The 25,639-nt window shown below is 37.0% G+C and overlaps 1 protein-coding gene across 1 annotated transcript in view; it reads right to left on the bottom strand.

The window, feature by feature from the left end:
* ANKAR (ankyrin and armadillo repeat containing) overlaps positions 1–25,639 on the bottom strand; it is a 77,449-nt gene that overhangs the window by 31,597 nt on the left and 20,213 nt on the right. The window contains exons 5-10 of the mRNA XM_012663644.1: positions 25,313–25,416; positions 20,037–20,217; positions 18,490–18,709; positions 5,463–5,664; positions 3,785–3,993; positions 26–130 (exon numbers count right to left, since the gene is read on the bottom strand). Coding sequence (XP_012519098.1) covers positions 26–130; positions 3,785–3,993; positions 5,463–5,664; positions 18,490–18,709; positions 20,037–20,217; positions 25,313–25,416 — 1,021 coding nt within the window. The remainder of the gene's footprint in view (positions 1–25; positions 131–3,784; positions 3,994–5,462; positions 5,665–18,489; positions 18,710–20,036; positions 20,218–25,312; positions 25,417–25,639) is intronic.

The raw sequence follows: 25,639 nt of genomic DNA, 5'->3' as shown, positions 1-25,639 counted from the left end.
AAGAAAAAGACAGATTATACATCACCTGCATCCAAAATGTATTTCCAGTATTGATCATTTGCTAAGCAAATTACTTCCAAGGACATGACAGCCATCATCCTTCGTTTATAGCTTTCACATTGCAACATTTCTGGTAAGTATTCAACAGAAAAACACAAGCTGTAATTTACACAAAAGGCAGTGGGATGATTGATTCTGTTTTTGTATGGGTCAAGTGAAACCAAGGGTTGAGGTTACCACCATCACTACGAACTGCATGCATTAAATTCCATTTTGTACATGGTCCTCTGTGAGGTGCTGAACAGATTATATATGCCCATGATCTTTGAGGTTTATAGTATATATAATTAATGGGTGAAAAAATCCTGAAACTCTTTATCTTTGGTCTGAATGGCTTAGATTGGCAGGTCACATAGTTTAAATTCACTTGGAAAATAGTACATCTTTCTCTTGCCTAAACTCAGCTGTTAAATAAAAATTGAGTATGGGTTTTTAAGAATGGCAAAGTAAACTACATTACCATCAGTTAAAATTTACTATCCATTAAATTAGATATGAGGCTTTATACCTTTCCTGAATAGGAAGAAGATGCTTTTAAAAAATCTTGAATGAACTTGTACTCCAGAAAGAATACAAATATACGTGCTTCTAAACAATGTCTATGGTGTGAAAACAAACACATAGCGATATCTTTTCCTCCTCTCTTTACCTAGCCACTCCATTACCAAATCTGTCCTCATTCTACCTTGACTAGATCATTCCATGGAGCTCTCTTAAAATTCAGCTTTCACTCCAAGAGCTAATCCTGAGGCTTCTAATAAACTGACTAATTCTTCTTTTACCAATAGTAGAAATGGTCAGTGTGAGGAGAGAGAGCTATCCCTGTGGACAAGGCAAAGCAGCAGTGACCAGATGCTTACTGTTTATCGTTCTGTTTGCATCATTACCAGGACTTCCCCACAATGTCTATAGAAAGCAGTGGCCATAAGGAGTTTTTTGTGCCGTTAGGCTATTCCTGTTCAGGGCCCAAGCTTCCTACTATTAAGGTATGATTTATTAATACGGTGGTTTATAGTCTATTAAAAGTAACAGGATGTTCCTCTCGGTTCCTCCTAACAAGACAAAGATATAATGATATATATGCACATAAATAAACATTGAAAACACTTTTCAATAACTTTTGTGGATGACATACAGTACTCAGAATGTGTTCCCAGTACCCAATAAATTCTAAGATCAGGTATTGAGCCAGTTTGAAACCAAATATTCAGACTTCTTGGATCAGTAGAATAGAGTTGAAAATCTTACATGTATCTTATCCCATCCTAAAATGAGTTGTTGGGTACCTTACCAGAATCCAGGTAAAACAAACAAACAAAAAAAAAGCAAAATGAACAATAAACAGTAAGCATCTGGTCACCGCTGCTTTGCCTCATCCCCTGGATTAGCTCTCTCTCCTCACACTGACTGTTTCTACTATGGGTGAAAGAAGAATTAGATGGTTTATTAGGAGCCTCAGTTCTCATTCTCCAATTCTTTTTTTGTTTGTTTGTTTTAGGTTTTATTTTTATGAAAGTAATGCATGCTCATAATTCAGAGTTAAATGTTACTAAAAGACCTATAGCAAAATTAGTGGTTCCTGGCCCCACCATTCCCATTATTCTGGGTTCATCTCTTCAGACATAATTACTTTGGACTCTTTTCCCGATACCTTCTGCAATTTACATATCTCCATATTTCTGCATGTTTACATACACTGCTACATTTTTCTATATCAATTTTAGATGTCATTAATTGACTATGTTACGAAAAATGAGAAACTAGCTCTTTCAACACTGCTCTATTTCCTCTTGCTTCCTTTTCTCCATATTTATAACTTTTAGTCAAATCAATGTTCAGTGCTTACATTGTGATGGCTATACAAATATTATTCACAGCTGAGCACTGTAGTGTACTATAGTTGTGTCTCATTTCTTATTTTTTTTTTCCTGGAGGTAATAAGTTCCTTATTTTACAGTAATCCCCCCTTATCCATAGGGGATATATTCCCTCAGTGGATGCCTAAAAATGTAGATAGTACTGAACTCTATATGTATTAATACTATGTCTTTTCCTATATAGATGCTCCTTGACTTATGATGGGGTTATGTCCTGAGAAACCCATTGTAAGTTGAAAATATTGTTGGTTGAAAATACATTTAATACACCTAACCTGCCAAACAGCATAGCTTAGCCTAGCCTACCTTAAAAGTGCTCAGAACACTTTGCCCTTCAGTTGGGCAAAATCATCTAACTCAAAGCTTATTTTATAATAGAATGAACATCTCATGTAATTTACTGAATACTGTACTGATAATGAAAAACAGAATGGTTAATTGGGGACTCAAAGTATAGTTTCTACTGAATGTGTATCATTTTCACACCATTGTACAGTAAAAACTGTAAGCCACACCAGACCATCTGCCCTCTGAACATTCATACCTATAATAAGGTTTAATTTATAAATTAGAAACAGTAAGAGATTAACAACAATAATAACAAAATAGAATAATATAGTATAATAAAAGTTATGTGAATGTGCTCTCTCTCTTCCTCTCTCCCTCTCTCTCTTCCTCTCTCCCTCTCTGTCTTCCTTTCTCCCTCCCTCCCTCAAAGTATCTTATTGTACTGTATCGTACGTAACTGAAACCATGAAAAACAAAACCGTGGATAAGGAGGGACTATGGTATTTCATCTGCTTAGTCTGCATACTTATTGATAATTCCTCCCTTCTTTTTCCTGTAGGCTGGGTGCACGGTTCCATTCTGGAACTTCCCCTTGCTATCCTCCACGAAACTCCCTTTGCTTTTCTCTTGGGTCAGACTCCGAGTTTCCTAGGTCCCTCTCCCTTCTATTTGCTAGGAAGAATTCCAGCCTCTGCATCTTTCGGTCTTTCCTGGTTGGACTCTGAGGAGAGCAATCCTGACTGGCACTGCCAGTTTTCAAGCCTTTTGAGGATTTTATGGTGTGAGTCCAAGGGGTTCTGGTTTTTCCCACCATTGGTTTGGAATGGTTTTCTCTGGTCGGCTAAGTCCTAAGACTTGCCTACCTGTTTCCGTCTTCTAATATTTTATTGCTATTGTATCTTTTCCTGTTTTTCTTTGAATGCTCATCTGCTGCTGGTGGTGTTATTATTATTTAATCTCCATGTAATTTTAGTGAGGTCTGGGAGAGAGTAAAATTAGATGTGTACATTCAATTGGCCTAGTAACTCTTCCCTTTATTTCTAATTGGACTGAATACGAATTTGAAAAAGAAAATCTCAACAGGATTTTTTACAAAACATTTATCAAAATATAAGAAAAGATTTTGCCCAATTTATCTCTAAAATTAAGAGGCAAGGAATATATTGGAGGGAATCTTTAAAATTTCCTTCCCCCCTTTCTTTTTTTTTATTTTTATTTTTTGAATTCACTTTTTTGATGGAGGAGAAGATGGTTGAACTTTTGGAGAAAATTAGAAAATAAAAATAAATATAATTGTGTAAAACACAGCCTGTTTGGGAAACAGAAGTTTGATTTTAACTTAGAAATAGAACTACCTTTGCACACATAAAAATACAGCTCTGTATTATTTGTATTTCTATTTCTGGTTTTAACTCATAAACTATTTATTTCGTTATTCTTTAAATGTTTAAAATATGATGCATGTATTATTTTACTTGCTCTATTTCAGAGTATCGATAATTAAACCAGATAATAATCAGAACATTTATTTGCAAAGAGAGTATGTGTTCTGTACTTACCTACCAAAGTTTTCCAAACTGGGAGTTCAGGAATATTTAACTCTATTATATGCTTGAGAACCTCTGTGTGAAAGGTTAACACTGATAAATGGATTATATTATTTCCTTTATTATCTGTTTTTCTCCAGTTAGCACCAAGAGAAAACAGGTACTGAATAGTGTCCAGTGCTCCTGAAGTGGCAGCGAGTAACAGCGGAGTACACTGATTCCTAAAAATCGAGGAACATATTATAATAATTGAGCACACTATAATGTCAAATTTACTTTTTGTAAAACTATTCAAACTGCTATTGGAGGAAGTCTTATTTACACCACCACCTTCTTTTATGCATTCTCATCTTCTATATTCCACGTGTAAATAGGTTTAATCCCTTGCCTTGCTGTCCTTAGTATTAGTCCCTGCCCTCCTTCCCAACTTAATTATCATGCCTTATAATTTTTTGGAAGTTGATAATGCACAAAGTTCTTAGAACACACTACCCTATCTTATTCTTACAACAATGATATGAGTAAAGGAAAAAGTAAGGTAAGTATTATCAGCTCATTTTACAAATGATGAAACTGAGGCTCAGGTAGTAATCAAACCCATTTTTTCACATTTCACATACAATTTTCAAATCCCAGCTTCCTGATTGTGGCAGAAACTAATTTTTTTTCTCAAAAACCTACTTATTTACTTTTTAAATAGCGAAGATCTTTTGGGTGGGCACATGGCTATCCAGCTCAATATTCCAGTTCCCAGCTTCCCCTATAGACAGGTTTGGCCACACAACCAAGTTTGGCCAATGGGATGTTAGTGATAGTTACATGGGCAACTCCCTAAAGAGAAAGGAATGTGTCAATACTTCTTTTCTCTCTTTCTTCTCATGGCTTGAATGCAGGAATGATAAAAAAAAAAAAAAAATAAGCAAGAGTTACCATTTTGTACCATAACATGGAAGCCACATGTTAAGGAACAACAAGAGGAAGCTGGTGTCCCTCAAACTGTCAAGCTATTATGTTAGCCCTAGACCACTGAATAATAATGGACAGGTTATTTGAAGACTTAGAAAAAACTGAATGAAACTATGCCTAAATCAGGTTGAGAGATTCAAAATAATAACCTGGTCTTTAGATTTCTAGCCAAGAGTAATTACACCTTCACACTAAAGGCTGGTCCTCAGCTAAATTGTGAAACAAAAGATTGTCTGTAATGTTTTAAATTGCAAAGTTGTTTTTTTCCTTTTAATGTATTTCTCTTCCAGATACCACTAGATATTTCTCCTGTTATCCAAAGTCTATTCACTTTGGTCTGGAGCCCTAGGGCTGCCTCCTGGTTGTGGAGAGTCCAATTTAGAGCAACTTTCTCCTCCCTAACCTTCGGGCTTCCTCCAGGGCACTAAGTAGTTAAAACAGTTAATCTGATAAACTAATGTGTGGGACCATAGTGGGACAAGGTTAGGAAAAACTCCCTAGGCATTACTCCTTATTCTTCCAGAAAACAGGAATAGGTTGATAGAAGCTCTCATCTTTATAAATTCTGAAGATAAGAGGTAGGAGAAAGTCACCGGAAAGGAAAGCAGAGTAAGCTTTAGATACCTTTCAAATCACCCATACCAACCATGCCTTTTAGTGTCAGTGTGTGGGGCAAGCCATGAAAAGCAGAAATTTATATTCTTATAAATGCTTAACAACTTACTCAGCTGTTGCCTCGGCTTCTAGCAGACTGGGATCCTTCCTATAGAGAGCAATAATGATGCAGATGTTGTCATAGAAAGCGGCAAAGTGAATTGGCATCCAGCCTCTTTTTTCAGAAAGCGTGTAGTCAGCTTTGAAACTGAGTAGACAGATGGTTGTTTCTAATGAGCAAGCCTGTGCTGCCAAGTGTAGAGGTGTTGGACCTAGAATGGATGGACAGTTACTTTAGTGGTCAAAGAATTAAAATTCCTAAAAAATATGCCTTTTTGGTTGCCAACCACAGAGTTTGGTATTGTATGATATAAAATCCCCAATATATCACTAACAAGGATTAATTTAGGCAATCTTATATTTCTTTTCTTTTCTTTTTTTTTTTTTTTGAGACAGAGTCTCACTGTGTTGCCCGGGCTAGAGTGCCGTGGCATCATCCTAGCTCACAGCAACCTCAAACTCCTGGGCTCAAGCGATCCTCCTGCCTCAGCCACCCGAGTAGCTGGGACTACAGGCATGCGCCACCATGCCCGGCTAATTTTTTCTATATATTTTTAGTTGTCCAATTAATTTCTTTCTAATTTTAGTAGAGACAGGGTCTCGCTCTTGCTCAGGCTGGTTTCGAACTCCTGAGCTCAAACAATCCACCCGCCTCGGCCTCCCAGAGTGCCAGGATCACAGACGTGAGCCACCGCGCCCAGCCAATCTTATATTTCTTTATTTAACTTGGGATATCCGACCATTAAAAATCTATACTACTTTATGAGCAAAGAAGAATAAATAATATTGAAAATATTAAATATTTGAACATTTAAGTCAATGTGTAAAATAGTCTTGTGATAAAATAAACTATTTCTTGTTTAAATTATATTCCACTTTATTAAAATGTTTTGTAATAGGAGATAAAATCCTTTGAAATTGAAAAAAAAAAATGTTCACAAAAGGCCCCCATGCCACTAAATCCAGTGGGCATTTTTCAATTTTCATCTTACTTGCCACTCAACAGTATTTTACACCACTTCCTCCTATTTAAAACAGGTTCTTCTCTTCCCTTTTGTGACATCACACTCCCAATTTTTACCCTGCCTTACTGGCTACTCCTTTGAGACCTTCTCACTGTCCTGATATCCAAATGAGCCTTATGGCTCTATCTTGGGCCTTTTTCTCTTTTCAGTGGCTTCACTTACCATCTATAAATTGATGACTTCCAGGATTATGCCTCTAGATCTGATTTCTTCTCTGTTCTCCAGATCTACATCTCAGACTTGGTGTATTCAAAACTGAACTCCTATCTTCTCTTCCAAGCTTAGTCCTCTTTCATTGCTCTCTAAATCAGTGAAAGATCTGATCCAGCCAGCTCTATAATCCAGAAACCTGGAAGACTCCTTGGCACTCCCCTCTCATTTCCATCTCCATAACCAGTCCATTGCCAAGTCTAAATATCTCTGGAATCTATCTCTACTGCCTCCATCACCTTAATCCAAGCCATAATTACTTCCAATTGATATCCCCACCTCCTCTTGCCCTTACTCAATCCATTTTTTCAAAATGTAAATCTGATCTTTTCATCTCCTTGCTTAAAACTCTTAAGTGGCATCCCAAGGCCATCTGATTATGAAGAACAGTGACAGGATCCACCAGCTCCAACTTAACTTGGATGACCAGCTACAACTATCTTCCTCGCTCACCAGCCTCAAAAAACCATACATGCCTTATTCTCTTCATGCTGGCTTTCTTGTAGCCCCCAAAGCACCATATCTTTGGCTGCCTAGTAAAGTACTGGTCGATGCCTGTCATCCTGGCATAATTATTAATAGTGCCCCTTTCACTTTCAAGTCTCCCTGATTTGGATGATGAATTACCTGGTCACTCTGGGCTATTCCTGCTCTCTGACGCCTGCTTTCTCCCAAACAACTCTTCCCTTACCAGGATGTGATTAAGTCTTATTCATTTCTCAGTTTAAATGGTATGTCCTCAGTGAAGCACTGTTTTCATGAAATCTTTCTCAAATCAGAAACTTCCAATGGCCTCCTGCCTGCCTTAGTAGTCCAACCTTTATATTATAGCCTTTGATAATTTATAAAATCTGACCCAAATCTATTTATTTAAAATTATTGCTTAGCCTTCCAGTTTCTGGCCTGACATGTAAGGAGCTTAGAAGTCACCACTTCATCCTAACAACAAGTAAAAAGCTGAACCAACTAAAAAAATCAACAATGCTTCTTAGATTCATCAGAGAAGTGAGGTCACAGGGCAAACTGATGTCCTCAAAATTGGAGAGACAGATTGAGAGAATCCTAACTTACTAGATCAGAAACCCACAAGCAGAAACTTCTTCAGGAACCAGTACTGGGGTAGGAAAACCTTAACCATAATTGATAAATTGCTGGAACCTCGGTGTGGATAAATACAAGAGTTAAAAACTCTAGGGGGAACCATCATAGTGGGGGCCCCCTGCTTTCATGTGTTTTATCGCCGGGAGCTCTATCAGGTCCTCACAGTGAATATTGGAGAAAAATTCCCTCATGCTTCCAGCAGGGGGAGGAAAAAAGAAATCATTTTGAAATATTCCACAGCATTCTTTTCTTCTTAACAAGGCCTGCCCTCAGGAGAAACTATTTTACGAGAGCCAAACTTGCTGGGGTTTTATCAGAGCCTAACCTACCTAGAAACAGGAAATAACCAATTCCATCCCCCTCTAGCCATCCTGCTCCACCTAAGGGACAAGGCAGGGAACTGAGAAACATTGGTGAAGTTCAAGGTTCAGGGGCACAGGCTGACTTAATCATGAGACTACAGAATGTTTCTTTCCCCCATACCTTACCACTACATTACTATTACCTATTTACTGCAGTTCCTTTTATCCAGTACATCATGTACAACTATCAAGAAAATTACAAGGCATATTAAAAAGGAAAAGACTCAGTTTGAAGAGACAGAGCAAGCATCAGAACCAGACATGGCAGAGGTACTAGAATGATCAGACAGGGAGTTTAAAACAACTATGATTAATATGCTAGCGGTTCTAATGGGTAAAGTAGACAACATGCAAGAACAGATGGGCAGTGGAAGCCGAGAGAGGGAAATCCTAAGAAAGAACCAAAAAGAAATGCTAGAGATCAAAAAACTCTAGGAGAAATAAAGAATGTCTTTGATGGGCATACAAGGAGACTGGAAACAGCTGAGGAAAAAAATCTATGAGCGTGAAGATATATTAATCTATCAATAGAAAGTTCCCAAACTGAACAGCAAAGAGCACAAAGAATAAAAACAAAAACAAAAGAACAGTAGAAGAAAGAGAGAAATGAACAGAACATATAAAACAAAATGAGAATTTCCCCAAATTAATGTCACTGAGGAAAAAAAAATAAAATCCTAAGCTCCCCAAATGACTGAATGGACCCCTTCTTGGCCAAGGGGATCCCAAAGAAATCTTAAAACTGAGTTCCTGGCCATGATGGGATGGGAGGTCAGACATGCCTCATTATACCCCCTCCTTCACTAACAACTCTCAGAAACCAATGTTGTGATTGCTCCTCCCTTTTTGTGGTTTTCACATGACAACTGACCGACATTCCTTCCTGATAAGAGAACACCAACCATGAAGTGGTTCTGACCAGTCTACAGAGGCTATACAGAGAGGGTTTTGTGCCCTCTGCTTCACCTTTTGAAGTCATAGGGCTGAAAACTCCACCCTTGGACCATGTTAATGCCTCCATTTTTTGTACATACGACCCATGAAGGGGCATCAAGCTCAATTGAGTATGCACATGCTTCTCCTTTCATAAATATTCATGATTCCTCCTATACTTTGTTGAATATGTATATTTAACCACCCTGCTCAGCATAAATTCCTGTTCCCACTGCCTTTTCCTGAAAGTACACTCTCTGCTTCTGCCCAAGCCTATTGCTTCCCATCCTGCAAGACAGCCAGCCTGCAGACTGCAACACTTTATGAGAAATAGAGCTCTCCTCTCTAAATTTATGAACCTTGCCATTTCTTCAGTTGACATCACATATCAAATCACAGATCCAGGAAGGTCAGAGAACATCAAGCAAAATAAATGCCAAAAAAAAACTATACCTAGGAGTATCATTTTCAAACTACAGAAAATCAAAGATAAAAAAAAAATACTGAAAGAAGCCAGAGGAAAATATACCTTACTTATAGAGAAGCAAAGATAAGAATTATACTCAACTTCTCCTTAGAAACCATGCAAGCAAGAAGAGAGTAAAGTAAAATATTTAAAGTGTAGAGAGAAGGAAACCAGCAACCTAGAATTCTGTATTCTGTAAAATTATCCTTCAAAAATGAAGGGGGAATAAAGTCTTTCTCAGACAAAAATTGAGGGAATTTGATACCAATAGACTTGCCTTGCAAGACATGTTAAAAGAAGTTTTCAAAGACAAGTAAAATTATATAGCTCAGAAACTTAGATAAACATAAAGGAAGAAAGAGCATCAGAGAATGAAAAAAAATATGAAGGTAAAGTACAAAGTATTCTTTTTCTTAACTGAGCTAAGATATAACAGTTTATTCAAATTATTTTTCCTGTTATGCAAAGGCATAATATGATAGATATTAATTCAATATATCAATAATCGCTTTAAATGTCAATGGTATAAGCACACCAATTAAAAGACAGATCATCAGAGTGGATCAAAAAACAAGATACAATTATATGTTGTCTACAAGAAACTCACTTTAACTACAAAAACACATAGATTAATAGTAAAGGGATGAAGAAAGACATACTATGCTAGCTCTAATCAAAACAAAGCAGGACTGGCTATATTAATTTCAGACAGAGTAGATTTCAGAGCAAGAAAAGTTATCAGAAATAAATGGGGGCATTACACAATGACAAAGAAAGGGTCAATACTCTGAGAAGACATAACAATCCTTAATGTGTATGTGTCTAATAACAGAGAGTCAGAGTATGTAAGGCAAAAACTGATAGAACTGCAAGACTATCATGATGAATAAATAAAGAGATGAATCCACTATCATAGTTGGAGGCTTTAACACTCCTATAGCAGAAATAAACAGATGCAGCAGACAGAAAATCAGTAAGGACACAGTTGAACTCAACACAACATTCACTCAACTGGATATAACTGACATCTATGGACTATTTCTTCCAACAACAGCAGATTACACATTCTTATCAAGCTCAAATGGAATATTCACCAAGACAGACCATATTATGGGCCATAAAACAGATCTTAACAAATTGAAAAGAATAGAAATCATATAATGTCTATTCCCAGACCACAATGTAATAAAACTGGAAATAAGTAACAGAAAGATAGCTGTAAAATCTCTAAATACTTGGAGATTAAACAATCCACATCTAAATAATACTTGGGTCTCAATATAAATTTTAAAAATATCTTGAACTAAATGAAAATGAAAACACAACTTATTAGATTTTTTGAGATGCAGCAAAATCAATGCTTAGAGAGAAATTTATAGCATCGAAAGAATATATTTGAAAAAAGATCTCAAACCACTCATCTAAGTTTCTACCTTAGAAAACTAAAAATAAAAGAAAAAATTAAATCAAAAGTAAGCAGAAGAAAAGAAATAATAACAATGAAGTTGAAAACAGGAAATTGGTGGAGAAAAATCAACAAAACTAAAAGTTGATTCTTTGAAAAGATCAATAAAATCGATAAGCCTTTATCCAGACTAAGAATAAAAGAGAAGAAACAAATAACTAATATCAGAAATGAAAGAGGGAACATCTTTCACTACAGATTTTATGAACATAAAAAGGATAATAAAGGAATATTATGAATTACTCTGTGTACACAAATTTGGTAACCTACATGACATGGACCAATTCCTTGAGAGACATAATCTACCAAAGTTCACAAAAGAAGACATAGACAATCCCAATAGGCTTATATATATTTTTAAAACTTAAATCAACAATTAATAAACTTCTAAAACACAAAGCACCAGACCCAGATGGGTCCACTGGTAAAATCTACCAAATATTTAAGAAATTAGAGCGATTCTCTACAATCTTTTCCAGAAGACAGAAACAGAGGGAATACTTCATAATTCATTGTATGATACCAGAATTATCTTAATATCTAACCCGGACAAAAAAATTACAAGAAAAGAAAACTATAGACTAATATGTCTCATGGATGTAGATGCAAAAATCCTCAACAAAATATTAGCAAATTGAATCCAACAATATGTAAAAAGAATTATCCACCATGACCAAGTAGGATTCATTCCAGTTATGCAAGGCTGGTTCAACATTCAAAAATCAATTAATATAATCCATCACATCAATAGGCTTAAGAAGAAAAATCACATGCAGAAATAATAGATGCAGAAAAAGCATTTGACAAAATCCAACACCCATTCATGATAAAAATGCTCAGCAAACAAGGAATAGAGGGGTACTTTCTCAACTTGATAAAGAACATCTACAAAATACCTACAACTAACATCATGATACCAAATGGTGCAAAATTCAAAGATTTCCCATTAAGATCAGAATAAGATAAGTAGGTCACCTCTTTGCACTGTTTTTCAACATTGTACTGAAAGTCCTATCTTCCATGGTTGGAATATTTTTTTCCTCTCCAAAAATTCAGGTGTTGGAAAATTAATCCCCAATGCAACAGTATTGGGAGGGGGACCTTTTGGGAGGTGTTTAGGTCATGAAGCCTCATGAATGGATTAATGCCACTTACGAGAAGGGTTTGCAAGAGTGTATTCACTCTCTCCTGCCCTTCTACCTTCTGCTATGTGAGGATGCAGTAAGAAGGCCCACACTAGGTGCTGGTGCCTTGATCTAGGACCTCCCAACCTCCAGAACTGTGAGAGAATGAATTTCTGTTCTTCATAAATTACACAGTCTATGGTATTCATTATACTGGCACAAAACTAAGACAATATCTAATGCAATCAGACAATAAAAGGAAATAAAAGATATACAGATTGGTAAGGAAGAAATAAAACTGTTTTTGTTTGTAGATAACGTGATCATCTATATAGGAAATCCAAAAGAACCAACAAAAAATTAATTAATAAGTGACTATAGCAGGTTTGAAGGATACAAGTTTAGTATACAAAAGCCAATTGCTTTTCTATATGCCAGTAATGAACAAATATAATTTGAACTTAAAAACACATTGCCATTTATATTAGCACCCCCTGCCCAAAGAAATACTTAGATATAAATCTAACAAAATATGTATAATATATATGTAAGGAAAACTATACAATTCTGATAAAAGCTATCAAAGAATACCTAAATAAATGGGGGATATTCCATGTTCATGGATAGAAAGACTCAATATTGTCAAGATGTCAGTTCTTCCCAATTCAATCTACACATTCAATGTAATCCCAATAAAAATCTCAGCAAGTTATTTTGTAGATGTTAACAAACTAATTCTAAAGTTTCTATGAAGATGCAAAAGACTCTGAATAACAAATTCAATATTAAAGGAAAACAAAGTTGAAGAACTGATGCTATCTGACTTCAAGACTTACTGTAAAGCTACAGTAGTCAAGACAGTAAGGAACTGGTGAAAGAACAGACAAATAGATAGCTGGAACAGAATACAAAGCCCTGAAATAGACCCATATAAATACAGTCAACTGATTTTTGACAAAGGAACAAAGGTAATACAATGGAGCAAAGACAATCTTTTCAACAAATGATGCTGGAACAACTGAGCATCTACAGGCAAAGAAAAGTGAATCTAAATACAGACCTTCTACCCTCCACAAAATTAACTCTAAATGGATCATAGAACTAAATGTAAAATGCAAAACCATTATACTCCTAAAAGATAACATAGGAGAAAGTCTGGATGACCTTGAGTTTGGCAATGATTTTTAGATACAACATCAAAGCCCTGATCCCTTAAAAAAAGATTGATGAGCTGGACTTCATTAAAATTAAAAACTTCTGTTCTGCAGAACATTGACAAGAGAATGAAAGGACAAGCCACAAACTAGGAGAAAATATTTGCAAAATACATATCTGATTAAGGACTGTTATCTAAACAGATACAAAGAACTCTTAAAACACAGCTATAAGAAAATGAATAGCAATTTAAAAATGAGCAAAAGATCTGAACCAATATCTCACCAAAGAGGATATACAGATGGGAAGTAAGCATATGAAAAGACGTTCAACATCACATGTCATTAGGGAACTGCAAATTAAAACAATAAGATACCTTTACACATCTATTAGAATTGCCAAAATCCAGAACACTGACAATACCAAATGCTGGCCAGGATGTGAAGCAACAGGAACTCTCATTCATTGCTGGTGGAAATTCAAAATGGTATGGCCATTTTGGAAGACATTTTGGTAGCTTCTTAAAAAACTAAACATACTTTTAGCATATGATCCAGTAATCACACTCCTTGGTATTTATCCAAAGGAGATAAAAATTTGTGTCTGCAAATAAAACTTTCACATGGATATTTATAGCAGCTTTATTCATAACTGCTAAAATTTGGAAACAATCAAGATGTCCTTCAACAGGTGAATGGATAAATAACCTGTGGTACATCCAGACAATGGAATATGATTAGCACTAAGAAGAAATGACACATCAAGCCATGAAAAGACATGGAGGCAATTTAAATGTATATTACCAAGTGAAAGGAGCCAGTGTGAAGAGGCTACATACTATATAACACCAACTATATGACATTCTGAAAAAGGCAAACCTATGGTGGCATTAAAAATGTCAGTTGCCAGGGGTTGGGGGGAGAAAGGGATGAATAGGCAGAGCACAGAGAATTTTTAGGGCAGTGAAACTATTCTATATGATACTACAATGGTGGATACATGTCATTAAGCATTTGTCAAAACCCATAGAATCCATAACACCAAAAATGAACCCTCAGGTAAACTATGGACTTTGGGTGATAATGTGTCAATGTAGTCATCAATTGTAACAACTGTACCACCTTGATGGGGGAGGCTATACCTGTGTGGGAGCAGAGGGTATCTGGGAACTCACTGTACTTTTGGCACAATTTCACTGTGAACCTAAAACCACTAAAAACTAAAAAATAAAGTTTATTCATTAAAAAAAAGCCACACACACAAAAAACCATTTAGTTTTCTTCAGTAGGAACTTTCTGCCCCTAGCAGGCTAAATATTAGTCATCATCAGCTGGCCCCAGTGTTATTTTCAGACTCTAGGTCTTTGCTCTTACTGTTCCATTGGGGAGAAATGCCGTCTTCCTTTCTTTTTCCCTACCTAAATACTATCCCAACTTTAGGATCTAAGTTAAGTCTCACTTCTTCACAAGGCCTTTGGAGTCTCTCCAGTATATGGCCAGAACATATCAAAGGGAAGCTCAGTTTAGCTATGATTACGTTTGTGAAAGAGAGAGAGAGACAAGTAGGTAAAGGTGTGTGTCAGCACATGCATAGTCAGGAGTGACAGTGGGGTATGCCAGATCAGGGCTGGAACCTTGAAAATCTGCTGAGTGTTGAGGGATCAAGTTAGCCATGAGTTTGAAATGAATGGAGTCAGGCCAGCAATCTTTAATAGAGTGAGCAGGTCTGGCAGGGAGGGTGGGAACATGGGTGGTGAGACAGGAAGATGAACAAAAGTATGGTCAGTAAGTTGAGTCTGAAACAGAAAGACAAGAGAGGGGTGAGTTAACAGTTGAACCAAAATCAGATGAAATGGCAAAAATTTCATCCAGCCAGGCAAGCCACATGGTCACAGTCTGTAACATTTAGCTTGTTAGTGAGATTTCTGAGTAGTCCCAACCAATGCTGGTTCATCTCAATCAATGAAAAGCAGTTAGCTGCCCTCAGTTGGAAAAACATATCAAAATTATCTGAAGAGTTTTTTAAAAAATCATATCAGGATCCCCACTGATGCCTCTCCCTCTCCTGTGTAATTCCTTTCAAAAAATATTTCAGCATAACCTAGGGGCAGGAATACAATTCTTATATCCCTCTCTTATTACTTTTTTTTTTGAGACAGAGTCTCACTGTGTTTCCCGAGCTAGAATGAGTGCCGTGGTGTCAGCCTAGCTCACAGCAACCTCAAACTCCTGGGCTCAAGCGATCCTCCTGCCTCAGCCTCCCGCTCTCTTATTACTTTTAAGTGTGCTTAATAAAAAGGAAGAATCTTGGCTCCCACCACAGTCCCCCTGAATCAGAATCTGCATTTTAACAAGGTCTTGGAGTGATTCCTACATACGACAAAGAATTATCCAGCCCACAATGTCAATAGCAGTGAGGATAAGAAATGCTGCCCTAAGGTATGCTAGAATCAGGAAAGTTCTGGAGGATTTTATATAGTCTGAAGAAACTATTCTCTGATTGAGAATCCTAGTCTAAGGAGAAGACGCTCTACTGGGACCTGAAAGCCATATTTATCTCCCTTTTCTCTGAATTTCCACAGTACATTAATGACTATTAATTAATGCCAGTGGTTACCAAATGTTACCCTGCATTCAACCGCCACACAATCATTCAGCAAATATTTCCTGAGCACCTATGAAGGCCAGGTGTTATTCTGGGGGGTAGGGAACTGTGGCTAACAAAATACAACAAATCCTTGTCCTTTACGGAGCTTATATTCAAGTGAGGGAAACACAATAAATAAATAAATAATATTATATAAGGTAGCCATAAGTGATACTTAGAAAAAGAGAAAGCGAGAGAGCACAATGCAGGAGGCACACTCCTGTTACTCAGTTGGAAATTTCTACGGAGTATGTGGGCCAGGTAAGCTTCCTTTTCCCCCTCCAGGTCCACTCATGTCCTTTTACCACCCTGCTTCTTACCCCTGCAGATTTAGCAACGCCTGTCCTCTGGCCTCTTGTCAGTATCTGACACAGGAGAGCCCTGACAGGAGATTGGAAGAAGGGGAAGAGTGAGGTCAGGTCCCCTCTCTGAGGTCATCTCAGGTTTGCGTTCCTCCACCAATAAAGGTGGCCAGGTTGAATAACTATCGCCTCCCCTTTGCCAATTCAGGATTTTGTAAGTAGTTTTTTAAAAAAATAAACCTTCTTTGAATTATCTTATGTAGAATACGAAGGCATAGCCTCTTACATATAGATATAGAAAGTATAACCTTTTAAAATTTTTCGTTTTTCTCTATATCCAATATTTAGGTCAAGTCTATTACCTCAGTCGAAAATGACTTATTCCTCAGACTTCATAGATTGTTACTGCCATCTAGTGCCACTAGATGGCAGTGTATCTAAATTATATTATTAATAACTGCTTTTTTTTTTTTTTTTTTTTTTTTTTTTTAAGGTATGAAAATCACTTTGGGGCCTGACTTTATGACAGCATATATCACAGTTAACAAAAAGTGGGGGACCCCAAGAGTTAAAAGGAATATCAATAAATTAATCATGGGTAGGAAAAATTTATACTTCAAAATGAATACAGAACATCATAATGCAACATTCTCATGTGACAGCATTTTGGAGATTATATACTAAAAGAAAAGTTTTAAGATATGTAATGATCTTTTAAAATGCATGAAGTATTTTACTTATGTCTTACCGTTTCTTTCTTTTTTCATGTCCACTTTGGATGACTCTATTTTAAAAGGAAATAAACATAGAACCATGATTATTAATAGGTAGCAGTTTTCTAAATTAGTTAAAAAAATTCACACGGATAAGATCAAAATAACTGTATTTAGATATAGATGGCAAGATTACATCAAACAGTATTAAGCCATATTTAATATAGTCAAGCCATCTGGGCATGTCGCATACACCTGACGACGCGTAAGAGCAGACCTGGAAACTCTGCCCCTCAAGTGGCTGGTCAAAACTCACAGGTGGGACAATTTTTTGTTGGTAAGCAATAACACTGCCAGTAGAGTTATACATTTTCCATACTTCAAAATATACCCAGTGTCGGCACATGTGAAATCCAAGCAGTCAGAGGATGAATGAAAGACTTTAATTTACTGAAGAGTTTTTCATACTAAGGAAGGCTTAAAGATAATGTACCTTTAAATAATAGTCTACCCATTGCATTTAAATGTGACTGAATTGTGCCCTATTTTGTATTATTATTTTGTAGGCTCATTAGATATTGAATGTTTTAATTGAGTTACAGAAGAATCTCAATATCAAAACTCTATCAATTGTACTGATAGAGAGTTTATTGGTACTCAGGATTAATGCAGGACATTTTGTTTTGGTATCTTCAAAAATTTAACACAGCTTATTAAGATAGGTGACCGCATTGAAATATAAAATCGCCATTTCTTATTGCCAATGTTGTTGTATTGGCTATTCCTGACAATTTATCTCTATTTCCTTTTTCAGTTATGGAGGACCACTACTTTCACTTTCAACTTTTTTATATTTTATACTAGTTAAGCTTATTTTGATAAATATAAAAATATGTATGCATATTTAATACTCAGCAAAAATGTCTTTTTAAAGTTTAAACTAGGTTAGCTTTGAAGGGGCTATTAATCCTAAAAAGTGTTATTATAAAGAAATTTTTTTAATATTAAATATAATTTAAATATATATAATATGAAGAAACTATTCCCTATTTGGAAACCCTGACATAAGGAATGGCTGTTCTCCTGGGACATGACAATCATATTTATCTTTCTTCTTTGAATTTCTGTAGTATATCAGTATATTTTAATTATGCCAGTGCTTATGAAATGATATCCTGCATTTACCTATCATGCATTCACTCAACAAATATTTTCTGAGCACTTACCAAGCCAGGCTTCCTACTGGACACTAAGATATTATGGCAAATAAAGCAGATCAAATCTTTGCCCTCTTTTAGAGCTTATATTCAAGTGAGGGAGACACAAGAAGCAAATATAATACTACATAAGCTAGCAATAAGTAATACTGACAAAATTGAAAGGAGCCTTTCTTAGATAAATGAAACAAAAACTTCCACTTTGCTCTGGTTTAAAATACCAAATTTTAACCTTGCTCTAAAATCAACATGCATTCTTAACGCTGAATAAGGTGTAAGTAAAAGAAAAACATTTTAAGTTTAAAAACTTTATGGTACCTTGGTTGAACGTAATAAAGCGTCTTTGGTTGACATTGAAGTTAGCATTGCACAGTTGACATATGATAGAAACTCTGTTGTGAAGAGCAGCATGATGGAAAATAGTATAACCTGCTTCATCTGAAACATTGATTGTCGAGCTTGAGGTTTTACGACTAAATGTATGGAAAACAGCAGTTAGCCCTCTTTCAACTGCAGACTTCATACCAAATGGGATACTCTGAAATTATTAAGAAGACCAGAATTAGCTCTTTGAAATACACTTAAAGTTTGATTTAAGGGAAAAAAACCATAAAATATGATTGCTGATCAATTTTAGTAGAATTTTCATAAGATCTAGGTGGAAAGTTTCTCACTGGGTAAAGATTAAAGTTATTAGAGCTATTACATAAATAAACACTGAGAACTTTAAAAAATAACTTTGGGAAGTTTTCTTCTTGTTATCTTTTTTCCTAAAATAAAAGCATATGGAGGTCATTGGGCTCTTTCTGTTCTCTGATTTAAGAACAACCTAACTTAGAAGACTAGAAACTTGAAATATATACCTAAAGAAATACAGTTTGTCTTCAAAGTGGAAAGGTAAAAATGTCACAGTCTTCTTTTAGACATTCTGACTACTTAATAGACTTAATATTTAAAAAGTAAACTAACAAAATTATTAAAGTTTTAAATTTGTAGACATCAAAACAAATAAATGGAAAGTAAATGCCAGTTTAACCTCTGAAGTTAATGAGCTTAATTGATCAGTTACAGAAGCTGTAAACCAAGGCTTGTCGAAACAGGTGTAGAGATTTGATTCAGGGTGTTAGTTTTAATTCCCAGGACTGAAGCCTCACTCTGCCATTTACTATATGATGTGAGAAAGATCCTTAACTCTCTACATCCTCAAACTTCTCATTTGTATAACAGGAATGATGATAATAGATCTGGTACCTTAAAATAGTTTATTGATTTATAATATTGCCTGATATACAAAATAAGCAATCAAAAGATGGGGCACAGTGGCTCATGCCTGTAATTCTAGCACTTTGGGAAGCCAACGCAGGAGGATCACTTAAGGCAAGGAGTTTGAGAGCAGCCTTGGGCAACAGCGAGACCCCATCTCTACAAAATAATTTAAAAATTAGCTAGGGATGGTGGCGCGTGCCTGTAGTCCCAGCCTTGGGAGGCTGAGGCAGGAGGATCGCTTAAGCCCAGGAGTTTAAGGTTGTAGTGTGCTATGATCACTCCACTTGCACTCTAGCCTAGGTAATGGAGTGAGACCCTGTCTCAAAAAACAAACACACACACATACACACAAAATAAGCAATCAATAAATATGAGCCATTATTAAGATTAATCACAATCCAGTTCATTAATAGGTTGTTTTGTACTCTGCTGGAAATTTATAATCCAGAATTGTATATAGCCTTTCAGTTACTAAAATGTAGAAATTTTATTTTATATCGAAGACTTTATTATCTATCCATACAATAAAAATCTGAAACATATCCTTATTAATAATACATGACTTCTTATGCTAAATTATGTAGTAGTCATTGAAATACCTTGCATTTCATAGATTTTTTGAAACCAAATTTTTTCTTAAATTGTTCATGTAATTGAGCATCTGTTAGTGGAAGTCTTTTTACTCTCAGGTTGTTTATTATTTCATTTATGGCTCCCCACCATTGTGTCTTATATAGTTGCTGATAGAAAATTTCAAGTTCAAAATTGATCACATAGTAACTATAAAGAAAAAAAAAGATGTTTTTCTAACTTTAAAGTGATTTGCTACTTTTTTTCCCTATGCTGGAAAAACATGATTTTTATATGACAATTAAATACAAAATAGTTTAAATTGTACCTGATTGTAAATATATTAATAATATGGTTATCAACTGTTATTAATCAAGTCTTTATATAAGGAATATCTTCTCTGTATTGGCCCTTTTACTGACTCTGTCCTTTCTATGCCAGTGATCTGGGGTGCTGCCTAAAAGTCACTGGAAACTCTAACTCTGGCTGAAGGAGTTCTAGGTCATCTGTCTGCTTACCCACCTCTTACTTGTTTAGGCTAATGATGTCTACGTTTGCTTTCTTGAGGGTTTACTTTGAGTCTGACCTGGAATGATGATTTGTGTAATGCCTCCTTACTCACTGCAGCAGTGGACTAGAGAAATCCCCAACCCACCAGGTCCCTGGGACATAGGTGGGGCTTGCCTACCACCCCTGTCACTCTGGAATGGAAAAGTGGCAAAATTTTGAGTTACTCTGTTCCCTTGGGTTGCTTATCATCACAGGTAAAGGAAAATCATACCCTTCCTCCACTCCCCACCATGAGGTGCCTTTCCCTAGGTCCAGATTTCAACAGAGAGTGACTCAGCTCTGACCCTGCCTCTGACAGTAGGAAGCCTCTTCATGTTAACTGGGTTTCTCCTCTAAGTGTAACTATTAATTGCTGTAAATACTGTATTGCTGACAATGGTCCCCCTACTACGGCTCTTCACTGAAGCTCAGGGACTATCAGTTTTCCTAAGAGTATACATAAATTTGTTTCATTATACTAATTTCTGGGTAAATTAGTGACTCTATGCTAAGGAAACTGTGTCCATATGCTAAGAGAGAATCTCTGGGCTCCGTGGGTCAGTTACAGGAAGGTCTTAGGGAAATACTGTTATGAATTAGCCAGAGGCTAATACTCTCTTTGACCTTTACCTCAATCTCAATTTCCTGAATATAATAGACGGTGTGTGGAGAGAGGTATGTTTGAGGACCTGCTCACATTTATTTGTGGGTGTCATTTTTCCTATCTACTACCCTCTTCCCTCTAAAGGAAACTAGACCACAGGGACATAAACTATAAATATAAAGGCTGCCTTGACCCCAAACTCGCAGGTATAGTGCCAGATCAGGTGGTGGGGCTTATCATTTGTCTATAGGTCCCAACTTGTGGAGATGTCACCTTCATCAATGAGGACTTGCCTAGATGACTAGACTCCAGCCTCCAAAATCAAGGAGCAGATGTTCTGGAGACTACTTGGGTTTGAAGAGTTTGGGTGGTCTTCAAATCACAATGGTGATAGGCTCAAGGACCTGAATGGATCAGACCTGGATGCTTGATTTCTCCTGGATGAATAAACTTAATTTTTAGAAGAAAACAGGTCACCTTTTCTTGGCATTGCACACACTGATAAGAGTGGACACCACAACCCAAAAGTGGATACCCCAAGTGCCCAAAGATTTCCTTCATTGATCTAGGCACAAAAAATTATACTGAGGATAGGATGTCCTTTGGTCTTTCGCTGGCCCAGCTCTACATCATCCTGCTCTGGGAGAATCCCAGCACCAGCAACCTCTGTCTTTTCATGCACTCTCCAGGGCACTGACTCTGGCTGTGATTGCTGTGAGAACAGGAGCTGCTGACTACCCTTGGGGCCCTGGTACTCAGCGATGTACTCTTAGACCACTGCTTAAGCAATGAAACAGACTTATACACTCAACAAACACCAAGGGAAGGTGGATTGTTTTCTTCTAGAAATTCAGTTTAGTCACTCAAGACAAATTAAGCATCTAGAACCTTCGGGAGGCTATCCTATCCCAGAAACTGGACATGTAAGAGATGCTCAAAGTCACTGTACCCTGAGAGAGTCTCTGACCAGAGAATTTTGTAACTCCCAGGGTAGGATGCACAACTTTGCACAGTAGACCAGCACTGGCCCACACAGAAATGATTATTGGAAGCACAGTCAGCACCCTGAGGTTAATAGCTGTGTATTTCATTCAGGGAGCCCTTGTCTAAGTACTGCAGAGTGACAACTACTGTTCTGATTCAAAACCTTGAGTATGGCCATCAGCAGGGACTTTAGGGAAGCCCTATGTTTCAAATAGCTCCCTCCGTATTCTTCTGAGAATCTGCACCTCACGTAGGGAGCTGTGGTGAGGAGCTTCTTAATACCACACTTTCCTGACACACCTGTCACATTAACCTGTCATATTTAGTTAATTTCTGACCTGTTTCCCAACATCCACAACAGTATCATGATTCTGGTATGTTCCCCCCATTTTAGAACCAGTATCAATTCATCTATTTGCTCCAGTAATTGTCATTTTAATAATTCATGAGTTCTGCTTTTATGGACTGCCAATCACTGGGTATATGGCTGTGGCCCATATATATATATATATTTTTTAATTTTGATATGGTAGGAGAACCCAACCTGAGCCTAAAATGAATCTAGGATTTAGATGTTTCTGGGCATAACTGGAGGGTCAATGAAACAGGTTCTATTTTCATAAGGGACCAACAGTCTCCTAGGAAATAAGCCATGCTGAGGAAAGAACATCAGCACATATGAGCTTGGTCCAATAATGATGCCCCTAAAACCCAAGGAAAGGGGACATTTTCAGATAGCATGTTTTTAATCATTCAGGTTATTCTCTAGTCCAGCACCAACACAGGATGATCCTTATATCATGGAAAAGAACAACTACAAGTAAAATGGCTGAAAAGCTGTTTTTGCACCAAATTATTAAGGTTTCAAGGCAGCACTACTTTGTAACTGAAAAAATTGGAAAATTAATTCTCCTTACTTGATTGGATTGCCTTCAATATTTATCACTGTTGATGCATGCCTCTTCCAGGCATCAGAAGGAGCCAGCCCCAGAGGTGACACCAGCTCCACAACCAGAAGCAGCATTGTCAGAGACAACAAGGGCATTAGTGTTGGGTTGCCTTCATGGGGCTTATTGGGCTCTGGGTGCCCAGGCAGGAAAGGAGGAAACTGAAGGTATCTCATATAGCTGAGTGTGCTGATCTATTTGCATATGAAATTCCAAGAATAATTGTGTGTGGATTGGATTTTATAGGGGACTGAAGGTTCTCTAGTAATTGGTAGAGGAGCCAGGAAAATTCTCATTATTACTCTACTTGTGGTTTTTACTTTTACTCCTTGCTGTCGGGGTGTGGGAAACAAGCTTATGTTGGTTTTGAAAATCTGCAAATTCATATCTATCTACCTCCTATTCACCAACACTGATGACCAAATGCTGCATATTAGTTCAAAATTAAAGAAACAATTCCACTATTATATCCTATTTGCAACAACATGATTGGATCTTTTACAGTGCAATGGCAGTATGTTTACACCAACCATACTCCTTCACCCACAACAATCCCTCATCAAGTACAGCTTATATCCCAGCTGCTTCCCTGCATTCCTGGCATCACTGGTGCCCCAGAAGCCTGAGAGAATCTGGAGAATGAGGTTTACTCAGAGGTGTCTCCAGGGCACTTTTTAGCTTAGCAAGGATTGTGCGGGGGAGTATGTGAACAGGCACTGGGTCTCTCGGTGAGAGATTCCTTCTTTAGGGAGATGCACACCACCCGTCCATTCCAGAGACATGAGCTTGCTTCCTTTCAAAATCATGGAGGTCATTATTCACACGGTCTTTGACTTTAGCTTTAGTACTATACGTGCAACTGGGGAGTGTTCAATACAAAGATCCACCTTTCATCCTGCTACTCTCTCTGCCTTATTTCTTACTTTCCTCACTGCCATGCATCTTTAAAGGAATTCATAATCTTGTCCTTACTTCTTTACAACTCATTAACTCTCCCTCACTTTACCCTTCAACTCACTGCAAATAGCCTCTTTTAACCAAAACTCCACTAAATTCTCTTACCAAGTCACAGCCAAATTTAGACGTGTCTCTTCAATCTTAAATTGCCTTGGCCTTTTTCTCTGTTGCATTTGATGCTTTTAACTATTTCCATATCCTTAAAATTCTCCCCATTTGGCTTCTATGCTATAATGCTCTCTTGGTCCTCCTCTACTTGTATCATCCCTCTCCGTCTCCTTCACTCTCTCTCCTCTGCCTCATCCTACCTCCTTTAAAAGTTACTATTCTCCATAGTTCCAGACTTGGTCCCCTCTCAATTGCTTCCAAGCCTTGAAAACAAACAAACAAGCAAAACCTTCCTATTTACTTTAAAATCTCTACCTCTAATCCAAATGTTTCCTCTGAGATCCATTTCTATATTTCCAAACTTCAGTGTCCAAGATGTAAAATCTAAGAACACAACATATAAGAGACAGAAAATACTGGGAGAAACATATCCTCCAAAAAAATGACAGGCATAACAAGACCTGGCAGAAAAGGATTTTAAGTACTATTTCTTATGGAAATGAAGTGGTCTGTGCTGAGTCCCTGCTTTCAGTTGGACTCATAGGATTTAATCCTCATCTCCATCTCTATTTAATCACTGTGTTAATTATCAGAACTAATTATAAGCTCTAAGGATTATTACACAGACTGTACATGAAGTAATAACTATAATGTTTAATATTTTCTTGAGTCAGTATGTCATTCATGGGAGTTATTATTGTTCTGGGATCTCCATTCGTAAGGTTTTTTTTTTTTTTGAGACAGAGTCTCACTCTGTTGCCCTGGCATGAGTGCCGTGGCGTCAGCCTAGCTCACAGCAACCTCAAACTCCTGGGCTCAAGCGATCCTCCTGCCTCAGCCTCCCGAGTAGCTGGGACTACAGGCATGCGCCACCATGCCCGGCTAATTTTTTCTATGTATTTTTAGTTGTCTGATTAATTTCTTTCTATTTTTAGTAGAGACGGGGTCTCGCTCTTGCTCAGGCTGGTTTCGAACTCCTGAGCTCAAACAATCCGCCCGCCTCGGCCTCCCAGAGAGCTAGGATTACAGGCGTGAGCCACCGCGCCCGGCCCATTCGTAAGGTTTTAAGGTGGCCTTTGCATTTTGACACTTTCTTTGTTCTTTGCTAACTTCCAATGAGTGTGGCTAGTGTGATTAATTACTGAAAGTTTCTTACCTTTTTCCATTAAACTCCATGACTGGTATTGAGTAATATTCCTTGTATCCCGAATCTTCTACAAATGTTTTGGCAGCACAATCTCGTATTTTTTCTAAATTGTTCTAAAATATGAGTTATTTTACTAAAAACTTAATCTTTAAAAAAATATAAACAATTATAAGACTTATTTTATATGAAATTTTACCCATGTAAATGACAAATTTTAAATACAATATCCCAGAAGACCCTGAAAGTAACTGTATGTATCCGACCCCTATTTTGAGAATGAGAGACAAAAACACAAGAGGAAAAATATGATATAGAGAAGGTAGAAAAGCAATGACG

Source organism: Propithecus coquereli, unplaced genomic scaffold, assembly GCF_000956105.1.
Source record: "Propithecus coquereli isolate 6110/MARCELLA unplaced genomic scaffold, Pcoq_1.0 Scaffold82, whole genome shotgun sequence".
Classification (NCBI taxonomy): Eukaryota; Metazoa; Chordata; class Mammalia; order Primates; family Indriidae; genus Propithecus; species Propithecus coquereli.
Note: the sequence above shows the minus strand (reverse complement) of the source record. Positions and strands in the feature narration are given on the sequence as shown.